A 19,033-nucleotide genomic window follows, 5' to 3' on the forward strand; every position below is an offset into this window, starting at 1 on the left:
GAGGGCTTCTTAAAGAAAAACTAACAGGTCTGTGAGAGATGGAATTCTTACTGGTTGGTAGGTGATCAAATACTTATGTCATGCAATAAAATGCAAAGTAATTACTTAAAAATCATACAATGTGATTTTCTGGATTTTTGTTTTAGATTCCGTCTCTCACAGTTGAAGTGTACCTATGATAAAAAATTACAGACCTCTACATGCTTTGTAAGTAGGAAAACCTGTAAAATCGGCAGTGTATCAAATAATTGTTCTCCCCACTGTATATAATTAGGCTGTATGTATTTTTAGATATGGGCCGATTGTGAATGTGTATTATTGTTTCTTAGCCTATGTCAATATTACAGAGGTAAATTAACGGTTACAGAAATCAGGAGTGGTTTAAGGAGGTGGAACTACAGGCAGGCACCATGTTAATACAATACAAAACAGCTCGCTCCATCAATGATGGTCTTGTAAGTATAAAAGCAAAGCTTGCTTTCATATAATAATAAAAAGTTTGAAAAGGTAGTAGAAAAGGATTAGTGTGGTGTGTGAAAAATACAATACTTGAAATTGTATGCGGTACAAATCCCATTATTGTGGGAGCACCTCTTCTAAGAGTATGAATTAGGCAGTTTGAGAAGGTTTGAATCCTAAGCAACCTGCATACACATTGTTTGGCATAGCTACTATAGTAGGTCAAAGCTGTGTGCTGGAAAACCTTGGTGGAGAATGGGTGGAGTAGGCATTTGGGTGCTCACCTGAATTTCCTTTCTACTTCGTAATCAGACCAATCCCTGCTTCTCACTTTAAAAAAACGTTGTTTTTTTGTTTTAAAAATCAATGATGAGTCCTCTATCTATCTCTGGTGCAGTGCACTTGTGTGTCCATGTAGTAGTACTCTATGCACTTTGTGTGTTTTGTCACAGCCAGGACTCCCAGAGGGAGAGAAGAAACCTCTCAACCCTGTTTAAATCAGTTTAATCGTGCCAGATTGGGTCCATGTTGACGTGGACTATGTCTAAAGGGACAGCAAAATCCCAATGGACATGGCTCTGGTGATGTCTTGTTTTAGACTCAGTTCATGCTGGGCCATATTGTAACTCTCCAGATGTTAAGGAAATCTGGGATATTTTACCATACATATCCAATGTGCTGTGCTCCAAATATTCAACTACTGGAAACAGTTTATGGATGAAAAGTATTTCAACACATCACATTTGAGATTAATATTGAACAAAGTGTAGGGGCCATCTTATTTCTGTCTTTCTCCATGTTCTCTCTCTCCATCTGCCTCCATCTGCCTTTGGGTCTCACTGTGACCGTGGCTTCACTAAATCTCTTTCCATTGACACATGTACAGCATTAACACATGCACAGTGTGTGGAGTGTAGTAGCTAATCCCTTTAACTCACCAACCGAACTACTATATGAACCTTGTGTTATATTTACTGAACTCATTCTATGCTCTCTAACTCTGACTCACATGTTTCAGTTATCTTGTATGTCTTTATCTATTACACCCCTCTGACCCGGTCTGTCCTCTCTCTCTGCCCTTCTTGTTGTTGTCTAAAGGGGAGGAGCTGTTGGGGACGGAAGGAGCCAGGTACATGAAGATGGATGACTTGAAGGACCATGATGACGATTTCCTGTCACCCAAGAAATCTATGGAGTACGAGAGAGGGCTGGGCACTGTGTAGGGGGCCTAGGGTGGGGGGGTAGAAGGTTGGGGTTAGAGTGTGAGTGAATGGGGGTATATTGGTAGTAAAAGAAAGGTGGAGGTATTGTAAAGAATGGGGAATGGATGGGTTAAAGCTATACTGGGATGTAGGAAGTGGAAGGAGAATATATCCCCTACACACTCCTTGTTTTCTTCTCTCCAACAGCAACTACTCGCCTGCCATTCCCAGGATACCTTGTGTATCCCCAGAGATGGTCCACCTAAAAGAGCATGAGATGGAGCAGGTACAGAACAAACTGGTTAGGTTCAATCCCATGAGGTTTCCTTATTATTAATGAAAATATTTATATCACTGTAACCCTGTGGAGGATGAGTAGAAAAGTAAAAATGCTACGACAAGGTTTTTCGGTCTATATTTTAGGTACACACTCCAATGCCATTACATAGGGAGTATGATGACGACTCCCTGATCCCCAGCAGTCCAGCTACAGAGACTTCTGACAACGTCAGTCCTGTGGCCAGCCCCATACACACAGGGTCAGTTCACAACCCTAACCCTAAGTCTAACCCATACACACATGGTCAGTACACAACCCTAACCCTAAGTCTAACCCATACACACAGGGTCAGTAGACACAGCCATGTGTGTGTCCATCCTACCCTGCCTGCAGGCCTACACTGACAAATGTCTTATGTTGTCCATAAATCAATCTCTAAGAGTGAAAATATAAACGTTATTATACCGTGTAATAATGTGAGGCATGTCTCTTGTCAGGTTCCTAGTGAGTTTCATGGTGGATGCTCGGGGTGGCTCGATGCGAGGCAGCAGACACAACGGTCTGCGTGTCATCATCCCTCCACGGACCTGTGCCGCCCCCACACGTATAACCTGCCGTCTGGTCAAGCCCCAGAAGCTCCCCACCCCTCCCCCCCTGGTGGAGGGAGAGGGCCTGGCCAGCCGTATCATCTCTCTGGGCCCAGCCAGCATGCAGTTCCTAGGGTGAGGACTTGAATAAACACCATGTAGAGTATTGAAGGGAGGACAGGTGCATGAGTTTTCAGCAAAAGACAATAGGTCAAATTTTGAGATCAGGATAAAAATTGTGTTCCACCTTCTGTGAGGGTATCCCCTAATTCAGGGGTGTCAAACATACGACTAATTACATTGTGAGAATGACGTTTGAAGCCTCATTGATGTGTGTCTCTATGTCTGTGTGTGTCTGTCAGGCCTGTGATCGTGGAGATCCCACACTTTGCAGCCCTGGGTCGAGGGGACCGGGAGCTGGTGGTTCTGAGGAGTGAGAATGGCTCTGTTTGGAAGGAACACCGCAATCGCTACGGGGACGATGTGCTGGAGACTATCCTCAATGGGATGGATGAAGGTAGTAGAATGAGAAGTTCTACTAACTCAGTCATACCTGATTACGGTCACTGATAATGGCCTGTTTGGTGATTATTAGTGCTTTCTTATCGGTACTGTATCAGTATTCTCCACTCTTATTGACCGCTACGTTCTGCCTGTTTATTCCTTTAGATCTGGAGAGCCAAGAGGAGCTTGGGAAGAAGCGTATCCGACGAATCATCTCCACTGACTTCCCCCTCTACTTTGCTGTGGTGTCGCGTGTCCAGCAGGAGAGTGACCTGATTGGCCCAGAAGGGGGTCAACTGACCAGTAAGCTGGTGCCGATGGTCCAGGCTACGTTCCCTGAGACAGCGGTCACCAAGCGAGTCCGTCTGGGCCTGCAGGTGAGATGGGAGGATGAGGAGGAAGAAGCAGGAGGAAGACATTATCGTTAGTGCCTGCCTGTATGACCAAGCATGCTATATGCAGGGTTGTGGAGTAACTACATTACAGTTACATGTAATCTGTTTGTTTTTTTACTGTAACTCCTAATCAGTTACTTTACCAGCAAAAATATTAGAATCAGATTACAGATCATTTAAAACATGATGATTACTTCTTGGATTACTTTTAAATATAGAAGGGATGTTTGCGAAAATATATTTTGTCACCTTTCTGTTTTCTCAATGACATTAATTCAGCATTAAAAAAGGCGCAAGTTTAAGTTTAAGTTTGTTCCAGCTGAGCAAGCCTGACCACAAGTCAAAGACCACTATGATGACACACCAAATGCGTTTGATGGATCCTTTGTCTTCTTCAAATGCTTCTTAATGGGAAAGTAATCCAAAAGTGTCGGAAAGTAATTAAGTTACTGAGTTTAGGTAATCCAGAAGTTACATTACTGATTACCATTTTGGACAGGTAACTAGTAACTGTAACAGACTACATTTAGAAAGTAACCTACCCAACCCTAGCTATATGTATGCTATATGTATTTGGTTTGATTAGCACATTTATATAAATGTTTTCCTTGCCAAGGAAATTGCCTTTTTCTTTGTTCTACACACAAACAATGAGATTTACTACATACACGTAGTACAGTAGTCACTTAACAGTGAGAATATTAACCTTCAAAGTTTATATGAGGCTGTTTTGAAAGGGAATCATCAAGTCACTTGTAGTGTCTTAACACTTAGTACATATTTATGTAATAAGAAAGACTCGGAAAACAAGCAATTGAACTGGAGCTTCACATTTACTCAAACTAGTTAGTACCAGAATAACATAGAACAACACTGCACATGACCAAGGGTGCTCCATCCTTAAAGGGGACATCAGTAATTAACAGAACATAACATCACTAATGTTTGCAAATGATTATGCCAGTATCCTAAAGCTTAATGCATAATTCACTAATGTGGTTATGTTCTATAACTATAGTCATGGTTACATAAAGCAGAGGGACCTTGTTACAGTGAATGTTCTTTAGCAGCATGCCTGTTGTGATCCGAGTGAGTGGTTTTATTGGCCTACATACTGAAGTAGTCTCCTATTTTGAGGGAAATATGTGTATGTTACGGTGAACATGGCACAGCATGGACTTCCATCTCCCCTGCTGCTTTGGAGCATCCCCTGTGCTCCAGTACATGCAGCCTGTAGAGCTGTGAATGTAGAGCCTTATAGCCTCATAACCCCAGTCCGGGCTTTACGCTAGCAGGTACGCTAACCTTTTGAAAGGATGTACTAAGTGAGACAGTTCACGTGAATGTGTAGCGAGGTTTAGACTTTCATTGTCAATGTACACTGAGTGTGGAATTAAGTGATAATGCCCAAGAAGATGGTGTTTGGTGGATATACGTACTAGCACAGGTGTTGTTAGGCCCGAGATGAAGTCGAGGACCGGCAAACCATGCCAATCTATCCTCCAAACATTGGCTTCGAGGGCATTATCACTTTTATACAACGGGTTACCAACATATTAGAATAATGATTTACATATTTTCATTAAACACATTTGTATTAATTTATTAAAACAGTTCACCCTTCCACAAGATATAGTCCCGACACAAATATAGGGTTGCTACCGAAGCCGGCTGGTCGTTTGTACTATCAATTCTGTTTGGTTGCCAGAGACGCAGTCATTCATTCTAAATGTTCTACTGCCATACTGGCTGGCAACGTTCTTATCCCTTTCTTGCTAGCTAACCAACTACGGCTAACTTAAAGTCACGTCAAATAGTGCAGTCAGAATAACAACAAGTAGCTGCATTTGTTTTTGTTTAAATTGTTTTCTAGTGATTTATTTGGATACACCCATAGCAATGAGCTAATGAGGAGCGATTTCACATGGCATAGAAAATGTGCTCTCTTGTCAGGACACTGTTGTTCAGAGGAGCTAGCTAACGCAATCACTTCAAAATTAAGCTGGAAAACCTGCCAACATTTTACCTGTTTTCTATTGATATTTCTTTGTATATATCCATAACAATTATGCTGATTCATGATATTCTCAATCCATGTCTCAAGGCTTAAAAATCCTCATTTAATCTGTCTCCTCCCCTTCATCTACACTGATTGAAATAAGGGATCATAGCTTTCACCTGGATTCACCTGGTCAGGCAATGTCATGGAATGACCTTAATGACCTTAATGATCACTGTTTTACAGCCTGTGTTCGTAACGGCTGCTCAGTGAAACGACCTATCCTGATTTGACATAGACGCTTGCTAAAAAACTAAAATGAGCAAGCCTTTCTTCATGAACAGACCTCTGTAAAATGGTATAGAATCAGCTCTGTCGAAGACGCTTGGACCTTATTTTTTATATAATTTCGGTTATATTGTTAACAAACACACCCCCATAAAGAAAATCAGAATTAAAAACAGGTTCATCCCCTTGTTCGAAAGTGATCTTGCAGAGTTAATCCACCTAAAGAATTGCATTTGGTGCTAAAGGAGCTCCTTAAACTTGACCCCCAAAAAACATATGGGTCAGATGGTTTAGACCCTTTCTTCTTTAAGGATGCTGCCCATATCGTCGCAAAGCCTATCACCAACCTTTTTAACCTGTCTCTCCTTTCTGGGGAAGTTCCCATTGCTTGGAAGGCAGCCACAGTTCGTCCTTTATTTATAGGGGAGATCAGGCTGATCCTAACTGTTAAAGGCCTATTTCTATTTTGCCCTGTTTATCAAAAGTGCTGGGAAAACTTGTCAATAATCAACTGACTGTCTTTCTTGACAGTATTCTTGATAGTACAGTAGTCTATAGTATTCTCTCGGGTATGCAAATGGTTTCCGCTCAGGTTATGGATGTGTCACTGCAACCTTAAAGGTTCTCAATGATGTCACCATTGCCCTTGATTCTAAGCAATATTGTGCTGCTATTTTTATTGACCTGGCCAAAGCTTTTGATACAGTAGACCATTCCATTCTCGTGGGCCGGCTAAGGAGCATTGGTGTCTCTGAGGGGTCTTTGGTTTGGTTTGCTAACTACCTCTCTCAAAGAGTGCAGTGTATAAAGTCAGAAAATCTGCTGTCTCAGCCACTGCCTGTCACCAAAGGAGTACCCCAAGGCTCAATCCTAGGACACACGCGCTTCTCAATTTACATCAACAACATAGCTCAGGCAGTAGGAAGCTCTCTCATCCATTTATATGCATATGATACAGTATTATACTTGGCTGGCCCCTCCCCCGATTTTGTGTTAAATGCTCTACAACAAAGCTTTCTTAGTATCCAACAAGCTCAAATCAAAGTTTATTTGTCACATGCGCCAAATTTAACAGGTGTAGGTAGACCTTACAGTGAAATGCTTACTTACAGGCTCTAACCAATAGTGCAAAAAAGGTATTACGTGAACAATAGGTAGGTAAAGAAATAAAACAACAGTAAAAAGACAGGCTATATACAGTAGCGGAGCTATAAAAGTAGCGAGGCTACATACAGACACCGGTTAGTCAGGCTGATTAAGGTAGTATGTACATGTAGATATGGTTAAAGTGACTCTGCATATATGATGAACAGAGAGTGGCAGTAACGTAAAAGAGGGGTTGGCGGGTGGTGGGTGAGACACAATGCAGATAGCCCGGTTAGCCAATGTGCGGGAGCACTGGTTGGTCGGCCCAATTAAGGTAGTATGTACATTAATGTATAGTTAAAGTGACTATGCATATGTGATCAACAGAGAGTAGCAGTAGCATTAAAAGAGGGGTTGGGCGGGGGGTTGGGGGAGCACACAATGCACAATGCCCACAATAGCCCGGGTAGCCATTTGATTACCTGTTCAGGAGTCTTATGGCTTGGGGGTAAAAACTGTTGAGAAACCCTTTTGCCCTAGACTTGGCACTCCGCTACCGCTTGCCATGCAGTAGTAGAGAGAACAGTCTATGACTGGGGTAGCTGGGGTCTATGACAATTTTTAGAGCCTTCCTCTGACACCGTCTGGTGTAAAGGTCCTGGATTGCAGGCAGCTTAGCCCCAGTGATGTACTGGGCCGTACACACTACCCTCTGTAGTGCCTTGCGGTCAGAGGCCGAGCAATTGCCATACCAGGCAGTGATGCAACCAGTCCTGTTGCAGCTGTAGAACCTTTTGAGGATCTCAGGACACATGCCAAATCTTTTTAGTTTCCTGAGGGGGAATAGGCTTTGTCGTGCCCTCTTCACGACTGTCTTGGTGTGTTTGGACCATTCTAGTTTGTTGTTGATGTGGACACCAAGGAACTTGAAGCTCTTAACCTGCTCCCCTGCAGCCCCGTCGATGAGAATGGATGCGTGCTCGGCCCTCCTTTTCTTGTAGTCCACAATCATCTCCTTAGTCTTGGTTACGTTGAGGGATAGGTCGTTATTCTGGCACCACCCGGCCAGGTCTCTGACCTCCTCCCTATAGGCTGTCTCGTCGTTGTCAGTGATCAGGCCTACCACTGTTGTGTCGTCTGCAAACTTAATGATGGTATTGGAGTCATGCCTGGCCATGCAGTCGTGGGTGACCATGTGGGACTGAGCACACACCCCTGGGGAGCTCCAGTGTTGAGGATCAGCGTGGCAGATGTGTTGCTACTTACCCTCACCACCTGGGGGCGGCCCGTCAGGAAGTCCAGGATCCAGTTGCAGAGGGAGGTGTTTAATCCCAGGATCCTTAGCTTAGTGATGAGCTTTGAGGATGTTGAACGCTGAGCTGTTGTCAATGAATAGCATTCTCACATAAGTGTTCCTTTTGTCCAGGTGGGAAAGGGCAGTGTGGAGTGCAATAGAGATGGCATCATCTGTGGATCTGTTTGGGCTGTATGCAAATTGGAGTGGGTCTAGTGTTTCTGGGATAATGGTGTTGATGAGAGCCATTACCAACCTTTCAAAGCACTTCATGGCTACGGACTGTGTGCTACGGGTCTGTAGTCATTTAGGCAGGTTGCCTTTGTGTTGTTGGGCACAGGGACTATGGTGGTCTGCTTCAAACATGTTGGTATTATAGAGTCAATCAGGGACATGTTGAAAATGTCAGTTGTTCAGCACATGCCCAGAGCACATGTCCTGGTAATCCGTCTGGCCCCGCAGCCTTGTGTATGTTTAACCTGTTTAAAGGTCTTACTCACGTCGGCTACCGAGAGTGTGATCACACAGTCGTCCGGAACAGCTGATGCTCTCATGCATGCCTCAGTGTTGCTTGCCTCGAAGCGAGCATAGAAGTGATTTAGTTCGTCTGGTAGGCTCATGTCACTGGGCAGCTCGTGGCTGAGCTTCCCTTTGTAGTCTCTAATAGTTTGCAAGCCCTGCCACATAAGACGAGCGTCGGAGCCGGTGTAGTATGATTCAATCTTAGCCCTGTATTGACACTTTGCCTGTTTGATGGTTCGTCGCAGGGCATATCAGGATTTCTTGTAAGCTTCCGGGTTAGAGTCCCACATCCTTGAAAGCGGCAGTTCTACCCTTTAGCTCAGTGCGAATGTTGCCTGTAATCCATGGCTTCTGGTTGTGGTATGTACGTACAGTCACTGTGGGGACGACGTCCTCAATGCACTTATTGATAAAGCCAGTGACTGATGTGGTGTACTCCTCAATGCCATCGGAAGAATCCCGGAACATGTTCCAGTCTGATAGCAAAACAGTCCTGTAGTTTAGCATCTGCTTCATCTGACCACTTTTTTATGGACCGAGTCACTGGTGCTTCCTGCTTTAATTTTGCTTGTAAGCAGGAATCAGGCTGATAGAGCTGTGGTCAGATTTACCAAATGGAGGGTGAGGGAGAGCTCTGTACGTGTCTCTGTGTGTGGAGTACAGCTGATCTAAAAAAAAAATCCCTCTGGTTGCACATTTAACATGTTGATGGAAATTTGGTAGAACTGATTTAAGTTTTACCTGCATTAAAGTATCCTGCCACTAGGAGCACCGCCTCTGGGTGAGTGGTTTCCTATTTGCTTATTTCCTTATACAGCTGACTGAGTGCGGTCTTAGTGCCAGCATCTGTCTGTGGTGGTAAATAAACATCCACGAAAAGTATAGCTGAAAACTCTCTAGACAAGTAGTGTGGCCTGCAATTTATCACAATATACTCTACTTCAGGTGAGCAAAATCTAGAGACTTCCTCAGATTTCGTGCACCAGCTGTTATTTTCAAATATGCACAGAAAGCTGTGTTGTCATGTGTTGCTGCCTTGTTATGTTGTTGTTTTAGGTCTCTCTTTATGTAGTGTAGTGTCTCTCTTGTTGTGATGTGTGTTTTGTCCTATATTTATATTGTAATTATTCTTTATTTATTTTAAAAATCCCAGGCCCCCTTAAACCCACAGGAGGCCTTTTGCCTTTTGGCAGGCCGTCATTGTAAATAAGAATTTGTTCTTATTAACTGACTTGCCTAGTTAAATAAAAATTAAATGGAAAGAGCAGGTGTTCCTAATGTTTGTACACTCAGTGTAGGTTGTAAATGTTCAAATTTGTTTTATGAACAACACTGATGAATAATGAAATGCACAGTGTCTTTTCAAGTTGTTTGTATGTTTTGGTATGGTATAAAATTGCATTTAATTGACCATAGACTTCTCTTTCTCTTCATCCTTCATTTCTCCCATTTGATTTATTTACCTGTCCATTGTCATCCATTACATCATTACATACCTCATATTATCTCTCTTCTTTTCTCATCCTATTTCTCTCTACATTGCTATTAATTTGTATCTTTTTATCAATCTCTCTTCTCCACACTCATCCACCACATCATCATCCCTCTTTCCACACATCCTCTCCCCTCTAACCTCAGGCCCAACCAGTCCCAGACGAGCTGGTTGCCAAGCTGCTGGGTAACCAGGCAACCTTCAGCCCCGTGGTGACTGTGGAGCCAAGGCGACGCAAGTTCCACCGGCCCATCGGCCTGTGCATCCCCCTGCCCCCCTCCTGGAGAGAGAGCCCCCGGGACTCCGGGGAGGGGGACACCACCAGCCTGCGCCTGCTGTGCAGTGTCATCGGTACGCCAACACTGTCTGTCACACTTTAGTAAGCCTGACTGAGGCCTTATGGTGGACTAATGGCACAGTGAAACTGTATTACTTAAGGAATAGTTTAATGGTGCCCCTTAATAGTGCCATGTGGCACAGATGGTAGAGCATGGCGCTTGCAATGGCAGGGTTGTGGGTTTGATTCCCCCATGGGGAACCAGTATGAAAAAAGTATGAAAATGTGTAAACTCACTACTGTAAGTTGCTCTGGATAGGAGCATCTGCTAAATCACGTAAATGTACAATTTAGAGTAAACTATGAGTTAGACTGCATGAACACCTCATAGAAGGAAATTGATTGAACATAGTGATTCAATGTCTCTCATCTGTGGGATGGGATCCACATTTATGTAGAAGAAGAAGCAATGTCATTACTATACTGAGCAACTGTTAATTATCTTAATTACGATGGGTGTAAAAGTGATATGGTGAAGTAAAATCACCTCGCGTGAATGAATTACATTTTATTTTCGTGTCAAATCTCCAGTTGGCAACCAATATTTTACGGGATTAATTGACACATAAACATTACAATGATTCACAGTGATAATTAATTCAGTGATACTTATTCCGGTGTTCTGTGCAGTGTGCACCTCATAAAAATGAAAAGTAAATCAATACATAATAGTAGATAAGGTTATCCAAGCAATAATAATAGCCCTAGAGCAGTAAAAAGGTTTAAGAAAGAAATTCAGATAAATAAATACAGAAAAATGAAACGGAAAGCGTTTATCCAGGTCTGACACAAAGAGAAGATGAAACAGGCTGATACACAATCTATATGCATACAGTTGAAGTCAGAAGTTTACATACACCTTAGCAAAACACATTTAAACTTAGTATTTCACAATTCTTGTCATTTAATCCTTGTAAAGATTCCCTGTCTTAGGTCAGTTAGGATCACCACTTTATTTTAAGAATGTTAAATGTCAGAATAATAGTGGAGAGTATGATTTATTTCAGCTTTTATTTGTTTCATCACATTCCCAATGGATCAGAAGTTTACAAACACTCAATTAGTATTTGGTAGCATTGCCTTTAAATTGTTTAACTTGGGTCAAACGTTTTCCACAAGCTTCTCACAATAAGTTGGGTGAATTTTGGCCCTTTCCTCCTGACAGAGCTAGTGTAACTGAGTCAGGTTTGTAGGCCTCCTTGCTTGCATAAACGTTTTCAGTTCTGCCCACAAATCTTCTATAGGATTGAGGTCAGGGCTTTGTGATGGCCACTCCAATACCTTAACTTTGTTGTCCTTAAGCCATTTTGCTACAACCTTGGAAGTATGCTTGGGATCATTGTCCATTTGGAGACCCATTTGCGACCAAGCTTTAACTTCCTGACTGATGTCTTGAGATGTTGCTTCAATATATCCACATCATTTTCATTGATGCCATCTATTTAGTGAAGTGCACCAGTTCCTCCTGCAGCAAAGCACTACCACAACATGATGCTGGCACCCCCGTGCTTCACGGTTGGGATGGTGTTCTTCGGCTTGCATAATAACAATGGTCATTATGGCCAAACAGTTCTGTTTTGTTTCATCAGACCAGAGGACATTTATCCAAAAAGTATAATCTTTGTCCCCATGTGCAGTTGCAAGCCGTAGTCTGGCTTTTTTATGGCGGTTTTGGAGCAGTGGCTTCTTCCATGCTGAGCGGCCTTTCAAGTTATGTCGATATAGGACACATTTTACTGTGGATATAGATACTGTTGTACCTGTTTCCTCCAGCATCTAACACAAGGTCCTTTGCTGTTGTTCTGGGATTGATTTGCACCTTTCGCACCAAAGTACATTCATCTCTAGGATACAGAACGCGTCTCCTTCCTGAGCGGTATGACGGCTGCGTCGTCCCATGGTGTTTATACTTCCGTACTATTGTTTGTACAGATGAACGTGGTACCTTCAGGCATTTTGAAATTTCTCCCAAGGATGAACCAGACTTGTGGAGGTCTACACATTTTTTTCTAAGGTGTTGGCTGATTTCTTTTGATTTTCCCATGATGTCAAGCAAAGAGGCACTGAGTTTGAAGGTAGGCCTTGAAACACATCCACAGGTACACCTCCAATTGACTCAAATAATGTCAATTAGCCTATCAGATGCTTCTAAAGCCATGACATCATTTTCTGGAATTTTCCAAGCTGTTTAAAAGCACACAACTTAGTGTATTAACCTTCTGACACACTGGAATTGTGATACAGTGAATTTTAAGTGATATTCTGTCTGTAAACAATTGTTGGAAAAATTACGTGTGTCATGCACAAAGTAGAAGTCCTACCTGACTTGCCAGAACTATAGTTTGTTAAACAAGAAATTTGTGGAGTGGTTGAAAACGAGTTTTAATGACTCCAACCTATGTGTATATGTAAACTTCCGACTTCAACTGTACGGGCACTTTGCTATATGTCTGGAAATAAATATTTGTATAATTTAATTATAGGTCACCTTTTCTTTTATTCCAGGATTGATCTGAAAATTCAGTAAGCGAAAATGCACAAAGGACAAAAAAACAGTTCAGTTTCTCCTCATTGCTCAGCCACATAATGCCAGGGTGTATCTGGTGGACTTTCTGGAATAATGAAAAGTGTATAATCGTGGTACAAAAGGGCAATAGAGGATAAAATTAATTTAATTCTCTGTCTCTTCAAGGTCATAGTGGTTAACCTACATAGTCTTTCATGGAAAAGGTCACATTTCAGTTGCCCAGGCTCTCTCTATGGAGTGATCACATTGAAACATTGCTGGCTATTTTGGCAAGCCTGCCATCTCACCTCCCAGGGTTCCTAGCCCATGTTCCAAGTATAGGGACAAACTTGTTATGCGGGGGAACCCAAGAGCAGACTCAGACGAGGAGACTGGGATGAAGTAACCAAGGTATTTATTGACACACAGGGGAGATGGAGTGCAGGTCAGGGGAAGCTTGGGCGGGTTGCTGGAAACCAGGTGCGGAGGCTGAGGCTGGAGCGAGAAGAGTTGAGACAGGGTAAGCAGGTCCGGAGGGGAATCCAAGGGAGTAGTAGAGTGGGGACAGAGTAGCAGGATGACGAGACGTGGGACTGGAGACAGTGTCCAGAGTCAGAGCGGGCAGAACTGTATCAGAGAGGAAAACAGGCACAACAGGATAACCGGATCTGAATAGTAACAAACGGCTAGAAACATAGACGGACTGAGCAGAGATTGCAATCTGGCAGCGTGGAAGTGGCAGGGCTGAGTATTTGTAGAGATCTTGATTATGGAACAGGTTGCAGCTGGTGGAGATCTGCTCTGACTCCTGCACACCTGTCTCCGCCCACACAATCACAATAGAGAGAGAGAGAGAGAGAGAGAGAGAGAGAGAGAGAGAGAGAAGTAGAGAGTACTGGGGGAGTGGTGGCAGGTCAAGTAGACACAGGATGAGAGGTAGAGGGCGTTGCAGGAGCAGATGTGACACTTGTGAACAAACCTAAACAATGACGTACTGCTCTATTATGGATATGCTGGTTTTTGAGATACAGTACCTCTTAGATACAGTACCTCTTAGAACTCCACACTCCTTCTGAATGAGGTTTAGGATGTCAACTTGTGTGTCTAATTTACAGGAATGCATGTTTAATATACCTTTTTCTCGACCTATTGCGTCAACCTATTCGTCAACCTATTGCGTAACTGCAGTAATAGAATTACGCCAGGGCTTGACGTATTAATTACACCAGGTGTTGTTGTATTTTAGCTGTCAGTTAAACTCCTCAAAAGTTAAACTAAAACTTAACCGAATGGTTATGGTTAGGGTTAAGGTTTGGAAAAGGCTTTAAAAAAAGAAAGAATGTCTAGCACTGGGATTAAACACGCAACCTTCGTAGCCGGAGTCTGCCATTTAAATGCCCATCCCCCATCCAACATCCCTGTCCACAATGCCCTAGCAAGCCTACTAAAAAGGTAATAGGCGCTCATGTTGCCCCTAGTGGAATGCGTTCACATTTTTTAGCGTTCACATTTCGCCAGCTCCAAACGTAATCTGGTACCTGCAGAATCGGCACCTCCTGGCGTATTCTATGAGAGAATGGGTTGCTTTTTCTCCTCCTTCCTATATCTTTGTGTAACTGATGTCTCTTCCTTCTCTCCAGGTGGCACAGCCCCAGCCCAGTGGGAGGACATCACTGGTACCACCAAGCTCATATATAGCAAAGACTGTGCCAACTTCACAACCAATGTGTCAGCACGGTAAGTATAGTGTAGCAACTCACTCACTAGCATTCATGTTAATTAGACAAATAAATCCACATCCTAAATCTCACAATCTAAACCTCAATCCAGCTCTTTGGATTGGGTTGCCATAAATCCTACACAATGGTGTCTCTTCTCAGGTTCTGGCTGGCTGACTGTCCTAGGACAGCCGAGGCTGTGTCTTTCTCCAACCTCCTGTATCGAGAGCTCTCAGCTGTGCCCTACATGGCCAAGTTTGTGGTGTTTGCCAAGATGAACGAGGTTCGTGAGGGCCGCCTGCGCTGCTACTGCATGACTGATGACAAGATGGACAAAACCCTGGAGCAACACGAGAACTTCAGTGAGGTGGCCCGCAGTCGTGACATCGAGGTCAGTACAGGGAGTCATAATGATGGTTATCATGATTATGTCATTGTTTATTAGCTTCAGCTATAGAGGCACTGTAAAGTGAGTGGAGTGAGTGGATCAGTCGGTATAACCCTCTCAGGTGATGGAGGGAATGCCACTGCACCTGGAGTGTTCTGGGAACCTGGTTCCAGTGAGGAAGGCTACCCAGCAGCCTCGCTGTTTCAGCTTCCAGGCCTTCAAAGACAACAGACTCCCCGTCTCAGTCAAGGTGCTTAACCCTCCATCTCTGTGTCTTCATCCCTCTCTCCATTACTCCCTCCCTCTCTGGGTCTTCATCCCTCTCTCCATTACTCCCTACCTCTCTGGGTCTTCATCCCTCTCTCCATTACTCCCACCCTCTCTGGGTCTTCATCCCTCTCTCCATTACTCCCACCCTCTCTGGGACTTCATCCCTCTCTCCATTACTCCCACTCTCTCTGGGACTTCATCCCTTTCTCCATTACTCCCTCCCTCTCTGTGTCTTCATCCCTCACTCCATTACTCCCTCCCTCTCTGGGTCTTCATCTCTCTCTCCATTACTCCCTACCTCTCTGGGTCTTCATCCCTCTCTCCATTACTCCCTCCCTCTCTGTGTCTTCATCCCTCACTCCATTACTCCCTCCCTCTCTGGGTCTTCATCCCTCTCTCCATTACTCCCTCCCTCTCTGGGTCTTCATCCCTCTCTCCATTACTCCCTCCCTCTCTGGGTCTCCCTCTCTCCATCACTCCCTCCCTCTCTGGGTCTCCCTCTCCCTCTGAAAATGTATCTTGTCTGTTTCTCTCGGTTCTCCTCTCCAAGGTGAGAGACAGTAGCAAGGATCACTCTGGATTCCTGTCCTTCCTACGCAAGTCTACCAAGTATGAAGACAGCCAACATGTGCTGTGCAACCTCAACATTACCATGCCCCCGTGTATCAAGGTAGGCCTCAACAAATAGTTCAAGTTTTTAGGGTGCTTTGAAAAGCACTGTACTTTCATTTTAGAATACACACATGCATATTTCATGTTGTGAACTTGTGAGATCTGACACAAATCTGCTGTGCTGATTTATTCCAGAGGCTTTTGCTTGTATTTGATTGCTAGGCTGCTGGTAGTGAAGACCGGAGGCGAACTCTGACCCCATTAGCCCTGCGAGAGAGATACAGCGCCATGAATGAGCCTGCCATGGGTAAAGGTGCCTGCCATCCCATCCTATCCCATCCCTATGATACTCCATACAGACCGCCATTGTCTTCCGACAGGTGGCATCATTCCTACACGACGCTCGACCCTCAATCAGTGCAGACGAGTTAGTCAAGCTACCTGACATAAGACAATGCCATACCCCACACCAACACGTTCACATTCCATGTGCCCCTTCATGCAGTAATAATCACAACGGTGCATTAACTTCTCATGTTAAAGTATCAGTTGTGGTCTGGTTTCTGCAGCATCAATGAGTGCCATGGAAAGGACAGAGTTGAAGATGGCTTTGATAGCTGAACAGTTGGGACTGAGCTGGGCTGGTGAGTGAGTGGAATGAGTGTCTGTGTCTCGTGCCTGTGTTGTATCAGTGTTTAATGGCTTGGGGCTGCTTTTCCCTTCCCCCCTGCCTCTGTCTCTCAATGGTCTGTACCTCCTCCACCTTTGTCTCTCCAGAGCTGGCGAGGGAGCTACAGTTCAGTGTAGATGACATTAATAAGATCCGTGTGGAGAATCCTAACTCCCTATTGGAGCAGAGTTCTGCCCTGCTCAACCTATGGGCCACCCGTGAGGGCAAGAGAGCCAAGAGTAAGTACCTGAGATCCCATATATAGGACAGTGGATCCCTCCTGTGCATCCTCTTGTCCTAAATTCATCATCTCCATTCTCCACTCGTCTTGCACTGGCTCCTGGATTTGCACGTGAGACTTCTCCAGTCTATGCAGTATCTTATATTAACATTGTGCTAACTCTTTAGTTTTCTGGGACAGACCTGGGTCTGTCAGAGTACTGGTAAACAATTTCCTTATTCTCCTCATAATATCTTCCACTTCCTTGTCTGTTATTTAACTGTCCATTTCCCATTTTCCTGCCTCTCGTCTCTGTTTTCTCTCTCCTTCTATCCTTCTCTCCTCCCCCTTTCTCTGTATCTCTTTGTCTCTTGTGGCTCCTATGTGCAGTGGATAGTTTGTATACAGCTCTGAAGAGCATTGACCGGATGGACATAGTGAACATGTTGGAGGGCCAGGGGCCACAGCCTGCAGGGAGGCAGGCCCGGGAGTCAAGCAGACGCAGACACAACGAGACTGACCACGTCTCCCCCAGCCTGAGCAATGGTAAGGCTTCTCCCCTCCCCATGCAGCCCTTTCCCACACCCAACCCCCATATCCTACCAGTTCTTCTCTCTCCTCTTCCTCTCTGCTGCCACCATCACCTTCCTACCTCAATCCTCAGTCAAGGGCTGTTCTATGCTACTGCCGTAAACTTGAGATTTCTACATGTAACGCAGCAACCTGGACCATGGCTCAAGACACTCTGACAACAACTGCCTCTGTGGTGGCACTCTAAAGCCTGACTCGGATACATTCTCTTGTTTCTGGTGGAATACAATGAATCAATGACCTATAGTGCCTTTAATCAGAATCACAACCTTGTCTAATAGTACCAGCTAGATTTTAGGACTTTAGGATCTCCCACTGAAAATTACTGGTATATGGTATACTGGTATATTTAAGAAATATGAACGGAGCCTGCCAATAATAGCATAGATTAAAATAGAGATACTTATTTGATTATTATTTTTTATATATATATTACAACTTCAAGAAACATTTGTTTTAATTTGTGTTTGATTAGGTTATTAGCAATAGGAGAGTTGATGATTTAAAAATAAAGAGATAAAATGACTGAAATGCTTAGTGTTAGTTGGTGTGTATGGTGTGTTGGGTGAGTCTCAGATTCTGTTCATGCCAAATGTACATTTTGTTGGATCTTTATTAAGTGCACAAGTTATTACACTGCCTCACTACTGTGTCATATCTGTGTATGTGACAGATTTATGTTATTACATCCTATAAAGTATGATATTGGTTATGAATGGATTATGTTCATCTTCATCCAACATGATTTCAAACCCCAATCTGCCTACATAGGCCATATGTGAGATAAAGTGTAGGATATCTTCTGTCCGTAAAGAAAACTCATACATCCAGTCTGTAGCTTTTATTTCAAGCGTACTGTAGTTGGCTTTCCTTCCAGTGGTCACTTCTCAAACGTTGACTCCTTTTCCTCATGGTTTATTATTTTACACAAGCATGATATACATCAGATTGACTCCAATTTCATCCCCGGACCAGTATGAGAAAAACAAACGCACTGGTCTGACCATCACTGGAGTGCTGTGACCTCTCTTCTGGCTCTGCTCTGTGCCCCAGTGTCTCGTGTCATCACTGCAGGTGCCAGTGCCAGGTCCCTTCAGTGAAAACTGGAGCAATAACTGGTGATGTAACTCATGCATAGATATGACCATGAGGGACAAAGGGACAAACAGGAGATGCTCAGTCAGATCACAGCTGCAGTGAATCTGATATCTGACACCTGTCCAGTCTGCCTCCCAAAGCTCTTTCCATTGATGCTGTCTGTCTGGCTGTGTAACAAGGTGGTCACACTCTCACGGGACAATACCAACCTGACCTCCAGATATGGTATTGTGTGTTTATTACAACAATGATTTTCAAGAGGTCTATGATTTATATGAGTTCAGACTGATGACAAAGAAGAGATGTAGATAGATAACACGGTATGTGATATCAGGGGATGGTACAGAATGAGGATTCACTCTCTGGCTCACTGTCAGTCTGGAAGATGATTACTCCCTTGGTGACTATTACAAGAGTTCCCTAATTAACCTTCACAATCATAGGAATTGAGATAGCAATAGATTCTGAAGTGGGAATCTAAACCTGGAGACTGCAACTAAATCCCACATTATACT

At 43.7% G+C, this 19,033-nt stretch overlaps 1 protein-coding gene across 15 annotated transcripts in view; it reads left to right on the forward strand.

Annotated features, from left to right (window-relative positions):
• Positions 1-19,033, forward strand: part of LOC110536085 (ankyrin-1) — a 190,857-nt gene that overhangs the window by 149,553 nt on the left and 22,271 nt on the right. For 13 of the 15 annotated variants that reach the window (XM_036935945.1, XM_036935949.1, XM_036935944.1 and 10 more), the window contains 15 exons: positions 1,558-1,654; positions 1,869-1,947; positions 2,085-2,200; positions 2,439-2,663; positions 2,891-3,045; positions 3,198-3,409; positions 10,255-10,459; positions 14,592-14,688; positions 14,832-15,060; positions 15,179-15,307; positions 15,878-15,997; positions 16,162-16,252; positions 16,509-16,583; positions 16,717-16,848; positions 17,220-17,375. In XM_036935945.1, coding sequence (XP_036791840.1) covers positions 1,558-1,654; positions 1,869-1,947; positions 2,085-2,200; positions 2,439-2,663; positions 2,891-3,045; positions 3,198-3,409; positions 10,255-10,459; positions 14,592-14,688; positions 14,832-15,060; positions 15,179-15,307; positions 15,878-15,997; positions 16,162-16,252; positions 16,509-16,583; positions 16,717-16,848; positions 17,220-17,375 — 2,118 coding nt within the window. The remainder of the gene's footprint in view (positions 1-1,557; positions 1,655-1,868; positions 1,948-2,084; positions 2,201-2,438; positions 2,664-2,890; positions 3,046-3,197; positions 3,410-10,254; positions 10,460-14,591; positions 14,689-14,831; positions 15,061-15,178; positions 15,308-15,877; positions 15,998-16,161; positions 16,253-16,508; positions 16,584-16,716; positions 16,849-17,219; positions 17,376-19,033) is intronic. The other 2 variants (XM_036935936.1, XM_036935953.1) reach the window with 1 other exon arrangement.

This window comes from Oncorhynchus mykiss, chromosome 11 (assembly GCF_013265735.2).
Source record: "Oncorhynchus mykiss isolate Arlee chromosome 11, USDA_OmykA_1.1, whole genome shotgun sequence".
NCBI lineage: Eukaryota > Metazoa > Chordata > Actinopteri > Salmoniformes > Salmonidae > Oncorhynchus > Oncorhynchus mykiss.